General features: G+C 35.8%; 1 protein-coding gene across 1 annotated transcript; it reads right to left on the bottom strand.

The window, feature by feature from the left end:
* Nucleotides 1-4,255: 4,255 nt before the first annotated feature.
* LOC105128458 (probable leucine-rich repeat receptor-like protein kinase At5g49770) lies at nt 4,256-10,497 on the bottom strand. The gene is made up of 19 exons (XM_011030143.1): nt 10,064-10,497; nt 9,777-9,897; nt 9,614-9,685; nt 9,381-9,455; nt 9,206-9,277; nt 8,886-9,047; nt 8,711-8,785; nt 8,495-8,566; nt 8,327-8,398; nt 8,172-8,240; nt 7,957-8,031; nt 7,736-7,807; nt 7,467-7,601; nt 6,850-7,331; nt 6,564-6,710; nt 6,350-6,486; nt 5,920-6,139; nt 5,470-5,702; nt 4,256-5,018 (listed from the first exon to the last, which is right to left on the bottom strand). Exons 1-19 carry the CDS (start codon nt 10,143-10,145, stop codon nt 4,533-4,535), a joined length of 2,859 nt encoding a protein of 952 aa, XP_011028445.1. The 5' UTR covers nt 10,146-10,497; the 3' UTR covers nt 4,256-4,532.
* Between the last annotated feature and the right edge of the window lie 474 nt (nt 10,498-10,971).

Genomic DNA, 10,971 nt, shown 5'->3' on the forward strand with positions numbered 1-10,971 from the left:
TGTATATGTATATGTATATCAAGATAAATTATTTTGTAAACTATTAATATCTAAAATATCTAAAATGTATATTAAAAATTATTCCCTCACTGAGTTGATTGAACTCACCCCTCATTTTTAATGTTATTTCAGGTTCTTAGTTTCTATTAGCAGGTGGACTTTGTTGAGTGTTCCTGCTTCTTCAGTTTTGGTCGATATACCTTGCTTATTTTATGAGGCTTTTCTTTTAGTTTTGATTCGATGTCTTAGATGCTCCACTATTACTCTGTTTTAATTAAGTTTGGATTTTGACAATCTAATAAGTATTATGGATTATTGTTTTTGTTTTAATTACTGATGAAGAGTTTTGAACTATCTTTTGGGTTCATCGGTTTTGAATAACATAATATTTCTGAAGATTATAAAATGTTGCGTATTTTTGAATAATTTGTTCTTTTGATACGTCTGTTCTGAGGCTTAGCGTAGGTGTGGTGTCTTTTCGACACCGTTCCTGCGTTGCCGGTCACCGACCCGGGATTCGAGTCGTGACAGTGAACTTCACTTTTATTGTTAATACCATGAAGATAAGATGCGACTTCTCAACCCTGCAATAACAAGAAGTCAGCTTAATATTAATAAAATATTAATGTTAAATTAAAAGATAAATACATAAAACTCAACGGTTAACATATATTAATCATAAAAATACTTATGTAATGTTGAATATGTTAGGCATATTGCTTGTATTGTGTATATTCAAGTAAAGGGACCTGCTTGGGATTTGAAGTAATAATCATCGTGTTATACTAATATACCAAATCATATACTTTTTGTCAATAACAATAAAATGTATCTCTGTAAATATCTCATTTCTTTGTGCATTTCATTGTGATATATAAGTAATATACCAGCCTAACTAGTCATAATCATCATTTTTTATCCCTACGAGTAATGATGCGCAAAGCATTATTCAAGTTGATATCGATTAAAATGTATTGTCTGTAGTTGAACTATTGCATTACCCAATCCGGGAAGTGTAGCTTGACTATCTGAAAACATATTAGCGAGAACATTGTTATCCATATATTCATTCATTCTGCTAATGCAGACAACTGGAGCAACAATCAATTTTTCTTTCGAGTAATGCATCCAAATGACCTGCATATTATAAGTTCAATAAATATCAAATAACAATAATTCAGTGCAGTTAATTATTTTATTTAAAAAATAGTTCAAAAAATACCTAGATAACATGTTGTCTATCGAGCTCAATCTCTATATCTGGAGCCCGCCCACATGAAGATGTTCTCATAACTATAACTTTTATTGAATAAAAACATTTTGTTTGTTATGCATGAAAACATTTAAATCTAAATAGTTATTTAAATTTTTTCAATTTATACATGTAGAAGTACCAAATATCCTACAGCCTGTTTGGCCCTTTTCATGCAAGCAAGACATAAATATCTATACAAGTAAATCCCCAATTTTATGTAGGAATAGCATCAAAAAAATTTAGGACTGTTAGATAAAGTAAAAGAAAATATATCTCTATGAGGTCATTAAATAATACACTATTAAATATATAAAGTATATATGCCCTAACATACCTGCAAACAAATTAAAATCATCATAATAATTAATGCAATAATAACAAACATGCTATCCTTAAAACCTCCTCGTCAGTATTATTTGGTGGTGTCGAATCTCCAATCCATTTAAGATGTATGCTATCCTTCTTGTATTCAGAATGAGAGGGTGTTACTCCAAATGATTACTCACATAACGCAATCATATTACGAACATCAGTAAATGTGATTAACATTCCATTAATAGGCAATCCAATCAAAACTGCCACATCCTGTAGTGTCGGTGTCATCTTTCCATCTCTAAAAGGGGACATGTGTGTCTCATGTCTGCATTATTCAATTAGTGTATAGATCAAGTCAAGGTTAAGCATGATATGGTTAAGACAATTGACATCCCAAAAACTAACTTGGACCATATATGGCTGGTCTCGTTAATTGTAGTCATGTCTGCTTATATGTATGATAGTAAGTAGTGGTCTCTTCCTACATGATGATTTAAATTATAATTGCATCAAAATATAACATTTAATGATAATTAAATTAAGCATAAATTGAAAATATATTAAAATTAAATATACTTACAATGTCAACAATATATCCTCTAATTGATGTTGATCTTGCAACCGTAGGATAAAAGTGTTGGCGGGTCCGATATGAATGTATTATAACCCATGCTCTATAATGAATACAATAGGCATGAATACAATAGGTATGTTCTTCATACTCATAGTAATACTCACCCTAATCATTGTTCAAATGTGGATGCTCAACATAAGCAAACAATCTATCACCATGAGCGCATGGCATCCAGATATAATAGTACTTGTGATTGATGTGAAATTATATAAGTTTAATATGCTTAAAAAAGTAACTTAATAAATGATGATACATGGGTTATTGATTGGAACGTATTTTTTTATTATGCCCTATATTATTGCATATTATACACTTATAATATGTATAACCTTCTATTGCATCCATCTTGTTTGCAAACAAGTAGATATTTGGTGACCACATTCTAATTTCCATCTAGATTCAACTCGAGATCTAATATAATCAGTCCATTCTAACTAGTCTAATAATAGATTTAATATTTTGATCTATAGCTCTGAATTGTGTAATAACCATCAAAATCTAAGTGCTTAACGGGTTTTTTAAAAGAGAAGTGAGTGCTGCAGTGATTTTTTTCCTGAGAAAAAATAACATTGTATTTTTTATCTATTTAAATTTTAATTAATACCATGCTTTAAAAGAATAGTATATAAAAGAATAGTATATAGTTGTCGTATTACAGATATTTAGTGGATGTACATTTTAGAAACACAGTCAGGTCAAACTATACAATTTTGACCTATCTGACTATTCTTTAATGAATAAAAAACATATCTAAACAGATAGGCACCAGCACGTTGCTGCTACCTCGGCACGTACCTATGTATTCAAAGAACGTACCTATGTAATCTAAAAAAAAAAAAAAAGAACGTCAACCCTATCAGCCCCAGCACTTTGAATTTTTCAGCAATGTGCTGCTACTGCTTCAATTATTTTTCTTAATTTTTCCATTGAATTTGGTAAAATCAACATTAATTAATTAATTATAACTTTAAAATATTGATTTGGTGGTTAATAACGATTGCTTCAATCTTTTTAAAAACAAAAAATTAATTAATTATTCCTAAATAAACAAAATGAGCAAAAGGTTGACTTTTGAGCGCAGTCACCGGTGTCCAAGCTTTTTGATTAAATTTCTATATTTCCTACAGAGACAGAAGGAAGAACATGGCTTTGAGCTTGGAGTCTGGATAGGAATTTTAGACGCGAACATCTTTGACACGTGGTATAAATGGGTCTGTAATGCTTTCATTACCTGCTAGGGCTTGTTATGATTGGACAAGAGAAGGCTTGACGGAACCCTAACCTTCTAGGTCCTCCAGGACTGGGGCTTGTTAAGATCGGAGAAGAGAAGGCCTAGCCGAACCCTAACCTTTTAGGTCCCTCCGGTTCTTAGAGTACTGGAAAATTATTTGATAAGCTGGTGTTTTTTATTGTTCTGAGTCATTAGTTTGCAGATCCATTTTTGTTTAATGAGAAAGTAAGTGAAAACCTGTGCTTGTTGCTTGTGATTTACTAAATGGAAGTGATCGTAGGCAGGTTCAAAGAATCTGATAGTTTTGGATAGTCAATTATAGATTTGCCATCAATGAATCATGCGGAAAACTTGTGCTTATTGCTTGTGATTTACTAAATGGAAGTGATCGTACGCAGGTTCAAAGATTCCGATAGTTTTGGATAGTCAATTATAGATTTGCCATCAATGAATCATAGGGAAAACTTGTTCGTGTAAGAAAAACAGTACAAAAAAGGTCGTAATTTTTGTTCTGATTAATGGATGTTCTGATAGTTTTGGATAGTCAATTATAGATTTGCCATCACTGAATCATAGGGCAACATAATGTCTCTGTTTTTTGGCAGGCATAGCAAAGATAACTGACCTCAATGAACTTTGGGGAATTAATGGTAATTAGCTGTGGATTAGTGGGAAATTAAACAGTTTCCTTTGGTTAAGTACACAGAGCATGTTCTGCAAATCAAAAACTTGGTGCCTTCATATTTCGCATCTGCTAAAGATCAGAACCTGTCCAGTATCATAAAACATTCAGTACCAAGTGAAACAAACAGGTTGGAAGTAGACAAAGAAATCCTAGCATGATTTTCTTAGGGTAAAATCATTGGAAATGTGAAAAAATCTCAAACTTCACTTCATGCAAAGGTACATTCTCCACATGGAGACTGGCAAACTACAGAGATCTATGCTTCTGCATGTTTTAACAGAGAGGGAAGGTATTTGTGTGTTCTCATCCCGCTATATACAACAACAGCATCAAAATGTTGAAGGTAAGTGATGTGCTTGATCCAAAGAAACTGCAAGAGGTTTATGTTCAACACTCTGAGTGTAATGAAAAATTATTTCTGAAGCTCCATCTCAGAATGTGGAAAGGTTCCACTGTACTCGAAGAAGGCCTTTTTGTTATAATCGTGGTAAAAACTCCCTTCTGTTGTCTCACTGTAAGTTGTTGAGGTGGATACCATTTCAGCATTGCCATTGAAACCAGCCAGCTGCTGGATGTTCTCAAGCTCTTTAACCACCTCATTCATTGTAGGCCTGTTGGCTGCCAATTCTTCGACACACCTAATCGCCAGATCAATAAACATCTCTAAGCCTTTCAGTGGTTTTCCCGGATCGAGAGCAGGATCAAGGATGGCATCTAGGTTGCTTGAATCTTTTGTCCTCTGGTTACCCATAGCTGTTTTCACCTCTCTCACAACATAGCTCCCGTGTTCTATTGGTTTTCGACCAGTAACTAACTCCAGCATTACCACTCCGAAGCTATAAACATCACTTTTCTCAGTCAACTGTCCGGACATGAAATATTCAGGATCCAAGTAGCCCTGCAGAAAATCCAATCTCAGGCACATTTTATAGTAGGGTTACGAAATTCATTAAACTTTAGCCTTTAGTCTTTATAGCTTGTTTAAATTCATTTAATCTTTAACTTCTTTAAAGGGAAAGTCAAGGGTTCTGCCTGAATAGTGGAACGGTGGAGGTGATTGAAAATAAGCTTGTCCATGCATGTCTAGCCTTGCCTGCAGACTAGGCCTACAAGTACATACAAAATTAGGGAAAATGATAGGTGCCTTGCACCATTTCTTATTCTCCTATTCTTCTAAAACAGTTATCAAGGCTCCATTATTAATATTTTGAGGAAGCTGGGGACTTGGTCCTGAAACTACTGCTATGAATCCTTTGCTATCACTATTTGAGCAGATAAAATAGATTTAGCTGTTATTGCATTATATTTCTCTGTACTTCGAATAAAGATTTGAAAGATGCTATACTGACCATTGTCCCTTTGACTCCAGTAGAAACATGAACTTCATTATTGTCCACGGGTTTCGATAGACCAAAATCAGCAACTTTTGCAATTAGCTGATCATCTAGGAGGATGTTAGTGGACTTAATGTCCCTGTGTATGATGGGTGGATTGGCAAGCTCATGCAAATACGCAATACCTTTAGCTGAATCAATTGCTATTCCGAGTCTCTTCGTCCAACTTATCTTGAAGCCTGACTTACCTGCATAAATCATTAGGATATTGTCTGTTGAGAAACCAGGGAGAATTTTCCATGTTGTCTTTAGTGTTTTTAGGATTATATTCTTCTCATATAAGTAAAGGGTGATGGGCATTAAAAGTCACATACTGTAAGAACTTCAACTTGATTTAATTTCTATGAAAAGAACAATAGAGGATACAGCAAGCTATTAGTTTTGTATTAAGAGATGTGAAAATACCTGAAATACAGTCTGTAAGAGTACCATTTTTAATGTACTCATAGACCAGCATCTGTTCACCTAACTGATAGCAAAAACCCAACAGGCTGACAAGATTCTTGTGATGAACCCTTGATAGAAGCTCAATCTCAGTTTTGAACTCATGACTACCCTGCAATGATCCTTGTTTAGCTCTTTTAATGGCAACTAGCACACCAGTGGGAAGAGTTCCTTTATAAACCTGAGAACACATTGCAAATTTAGTGCAAAGAAAGAAATATAGAGATTGTCATAATAGTGTAGTGAAATACTACTGAAAGCTTTAGAAATGCTGCCATGGTCCAACACGGACATGTCCTCTTAAGAAGTGGGTAAAGCACCTCTATGAAGTATCCTAAAGAAGTGAATCTATACTGATATATTCTCCGAGTTACAGGTATAGTCAACTTACCGTCCCATATCCCCCAGATCCAAGAGCGTTGTCCTCAGAAAAATTGTTGGTGCATTTTTTAAGCTCCTCAAAAGAGAAACTTAGCACTCCTTTTATCTGGGGAGCGGCTCCGCTGGCTTTATTTTGGTCCCATGATGCTGCATTTGTACAAGGGAGTGATGAGTAATTCCCAGGAGTTCAAAACAAAAAAGATGAAGTGTTGGGTTTTGTTTACCGAATGGATTCATTAGTTGAGTAGCTTGATCTGCCTTTTTCCGTTGATGGAAAGCATAAACTCCAGCCATGAGTAAGAGTAGCATAAGTACAGAACCACCTACGGCTGCTCCAATGATAATCCCAGTACTTGATGACTTGTTCGAACCTGCATAATATTTATGATTACATTGAGGTAGAATTGTAGGCTATTTTTATTGGTGCTACTATAGAAAGTGTCTAGGGAATGAGGCCTCTGGATTACAAGTCAGTATCAAGCACAAGTTTCTGCTCAAAGTTCGCCTTACCGGTAAAGTAATTGTCGGTATTAAGAGTGAAAAAGAAGGGTCCAAAAGCATCTGGGAGTTTGACAAAAGTTACGTTGTTGAGCTGAGATGTAATGACAGAAAATCCTGTCCGGTTGAAAACGTAAACGCCAGATGGAAAAACATCCAGCCTCACTTCAAGGTAATCATAAGCATCCTTCAATGGAACACTTAGAGAAATTGAATCAACGGGAAGTTGGTCGGAATTGAAAGATTCCATCATTGCAGACTGGAGAAGAGTATAATAGCTTCCATTTTGAAAGTCTGAGAAGGAAAATGATCTGAAGTGTAGAATTCCTGTTATTGGATTTGCACAGTTACAGTTTGGACTGAGAAGTTGCTGGGCATTGCAAGAACGAGCCACACAATTTTCTCTTGGTGTAGCATATGAAGAATTTGGCTGTTGGGGAACTATGCAGTTTTCTGAAGACGGCACCTTCTGACAAAACGGATTACCAAGAAGCCTGAAAAGTTATGACAGTTGCACAACATTATACCTGAGTTGATGCAATGATGATAGATACCGGATTCCGTGTTCTAGCAATAAACCAGATTCAGTTCCTTGCCTAGGAGATAAAACATTCAAAGAAATCACTTACAATAATTCTTTGCTGTATTCTGTTCCTTGTGCAAACTCACTAATGGAATTGTTCTGCAAATCAATGAGTAGCAGTTGGCTCCCATAGTTGGTGCCCAAATCCAAGGTACCATTAAGCTGGTTGTTACTTAATACTCTGTCAACACAAGTCAGAAGAATCAGCTTTAAACATCACTGGATTTTATCAGGTTTTTACTAAAGATTTCACAGTATTGATTCCAATCAATCGAGTATAAATATAATGCTTTTTGAGAAGAAGGTGATCCTTACATAGACTGTAACTGAGCAGGACTAAAGAGGGTGGCATTTATTGGTCCTTGAAGCTGTGTGCGCTCCATTATTCTGTCAGCACAAAGTTTACCCATTAGGGTTACCAGAGATCAACACTTTCTCATTATCCAAGAGAGCAAAAGCGCAAGGTATGAATATTGTTATGTTGCCTCTATGCTTTGTGTGTGTTTGGAGAAAGAGAGAGAGAGAGAGAGGGATACAATGATGTCATGGATTGTAGGCTTGAAAACCATGGTGGGATTAATGATGCGTCAAAACTATTGTTGCTCATGTCCCTGCAAATAAAAAATGAATCTGAGAATCAGATATGACACTGAAACTGAGACAGCACCGAGCTGTGGAAAAGGGAATACTGGAGTCCCACTTTATCAATCTGAAGATAGATTTAGATCTTGCATAATCAAAGGCTACTTACACATAGGTGAGGAACTTCATGCCACTGAGGTCAGGCATTGATCCAGAAAATTTATTGTTGGACAAGTACCTAAAAACAAATAGCAAGTTATGCTTAATCCAGTAGAGCGGGTAACATAAAATTCAAGGAAATTTGAAGAGAAATTGTGTTCTTACAGCTCGGAAAGACTTGGGAGACTGGTGAAGTTGAGAAGGATGGGCCCGGTTAATGAATTCCTATCTAGACGTCTGTTCACGGGACAAATTATTTAATATCAACAAGACAAAATATTTAATATCAAGTAACTGGAAACGTTGCAGTCTATGATCAGGACATATACTCACATCGCCTCCAAGGTTTGTACAAGTTCCAGTGTAGAAGGAAAGCTGCCGCTGAGTTGGTTGCTGTCAAAAAGCCTGCTCAAAGTAAGATATTCAAAAGGATTAACTATTCTGTCTGAGCTTTTGGATTTTCTAATCTCAAGGATTCTACTCTCCTTGTTCATGTCTAATTACATGTACAGTCAACAGAAAACACTATCAGGTTTTCGGATAACTTACACATGTATGAGACTCATATTTGAGCTGAAAAGGTTTGATGGAATTCCGCCGGTTAACTGATTTTTCCCCAGATGACTGCAATTAATGGATGCAATTACAGAACATTACTCTGGAGAAATAGATCAACTCCAAATGACTGCTTCAAAGAGATACAGAAATGATCTACAGTACATACAAGTGCCTTGCTTTTAGCAGCAAATCTAAACCAGGAGAAGTTCCATCAGATACTGGAATTGTCCCGCTGAGTTTATTGTCGGTTAAATCCAGCAGAGAAAGATTAGACATTTTGCCGATGGAAGGTGGTATTGGTCCATTGAAGTTGTTGGACGCTAGAGATCTGCACAGGAAGAAATTTGGGAAATTGCATACAGAAATTGAAGAGCAAATATTGCACACCACGTATAAACGGACTAGGCAGATGATATTTGAAGTATTGTCTCCAGGTTCTGTTTTCTACTAATCAAATTCTGAAATGGAGACGACAGAAATTCTTACAAGGAGACCAGATGCGTTAGAGATCCTATCTCGTCAGGAATTGGTCCATTAAAATTGCAATCAACGAGGAATCTGACATCCAATGTAAAGTAACCAGTAAAAGATAGTTTCTGAGTTTATAGCTAAGAAAATATAGGTTGCTCAAGAACAGCACAGAAAACTTCAGTTCGCTTACAGATTTTCAAGCTTCTTCAGATTTACTATTGCTGGTGGGAGAATTCCTGTCAAACCATTGTTTTGAGACAAATCCCTGTATGCAGAACTGATATCAGATAACTACATGGTTTAATTGCCACTTATCTAAAAGCTCAAGTCACATGGATCACTGCAGTATAGAGAACTCATCACTGGATTTTCAAGCATGAAAGGTGAACTAAGAGGTGACAAGAGAACATAGAGAAAACCCACAGAGTTTGCAGCTCTGGAAAATTGCCGATGTCGCCACTCAACGTGCCGGACAATCCCATTCCTGATAGTACTCTGAAAACAGAAACGCATGCTCTATGTTCAGATATACCGAAGATGAGCATGGAAAAAAACAATCAAAAGCAGTTAGCACTGATTTACATACATGGAGGTGATACGAGAACCAGTGCACCCTATTCCTTCCCATCTACCGCCACAAGGATCAAAACCACTCCAATTCGGCGGTGTGTTCTTCCAGTTACTCTTCAGAGAATTTAGAGCAGATACTGCATCAGATCGACACAACAGTTGCCATAGTTTAAACATTAAGAAAACAAGGAACAAAGGCGAAAATAAAATTTGAGGTAAGCTGGCACTTCCACACCAAATAACAAAATAATATAAAACACTCTCGAGGGTTAATTCTGCTTAGAAAACCATAGATGAACTTACAGTCATTAGAGTCTGTCGCCGCTGTTATGACTAAAACTTGAAGGCAGGTGATCAGCAGGAAAACCGGAAGTCCTGAACCCATTTCTTACAGGCTGCTGAGCTCCAACAGAAGGCTCTCAAACCTCAAAATCTTTCTCTCAGCTGCCTCCTATAATTGATGAGCACTTGCTAATTGTATTGTTTTCCAATGTCACCGGCTTCCGGCGGACGAAACTATATCGAAAGGGGTGCTGCGTACAACGTCAACTGCTCCCTTGTGAGATGTTGATGGTAGAAATAAACTTCGATGAATAAAACAAAAAAAGTACGAAAACTAAATAGGCCAAGACCCGTTGAATGATCTCAACATATTGAAAATCATAATCAGCGACAGACGACTAGTACTGGTTTCTTTTGTGAGAGTCTCAGATGTTTTTTGCTAACCACAGTTTTCGGGCAGGGCGGGGACTCACCTTGAAATTGACTTGGGTTTATAACGAAGATAGAATTGATCCACGTTTACCGGGTCATCTAAGGTCAATTTATTTTTATGGCTTCATTTTTCTTATGTCTTGGTGTTCGCCCGGCAGGTTTGGACAGGGTTTGGCTAGATTAATAAGGATTCGAATGTTTTTTAAGTTCAATTTGAAACTTGGATTGAATTCACCTCCGAATCAGAAATTTTTCATATCAACCCATCAAACCAAGTTTATCGACAAGATTATAAGTATATTTGGTAATGTAATAATAATTGTTTTTTAAATAATTCATCAGAACAAGTTTATCGACAAAATTATAAATATATTTGATAATGTGATAGTAATTGCTTTTTACATGTTAATAATATTTTTTATTTTAAAAAAATTATTTTTAACATCACTCCATCAAAATTATTCAAAACGTATAAATCATATTAAATTTTAATAAAA

The sequence above is a fragment of the Populus euphratica genome, unplaced genomic scaffold (assembly GCF_000495115.2).
Source record: "Populus euphratica unplaced genomic scaffold, PopEup_1.0 scaffold14.1, whole genome shotgun sequence".
Taxonomy (NCBI): domain Eukaryota; kingdom Viridiplantae; phylum Streptophyta; class Magnoliopsida; order Malpighiales; family Salicaceae; genus Populus; species Populus euphratica.

Excerpts from the sequence above, each read along its gene's own strand:
- LOC105128458 (XM_011030143.1), bottom strand. The coding sequence starts at position 10,145 with ATGGGTTCAGGACTTCCGGTTTTCCTGCTGATCACCTGCCTTCAAGTT. Across the intron at positions 7,332-7,466 it reads GAATACAGCAAAGAATTATT|GCTTCTTGGTAATCCGTTTT; the intron begins GTAAGTGATTTC and ends ATAACTTTTCAG. Across the intron at positions 5,703-5,919 it reads TCTTACAGACTGTATTTCAG|GTAAGTCAGGCTTCAAGATA; the intron begins GTATTTTCACAT and ends TGATTTATGCAG.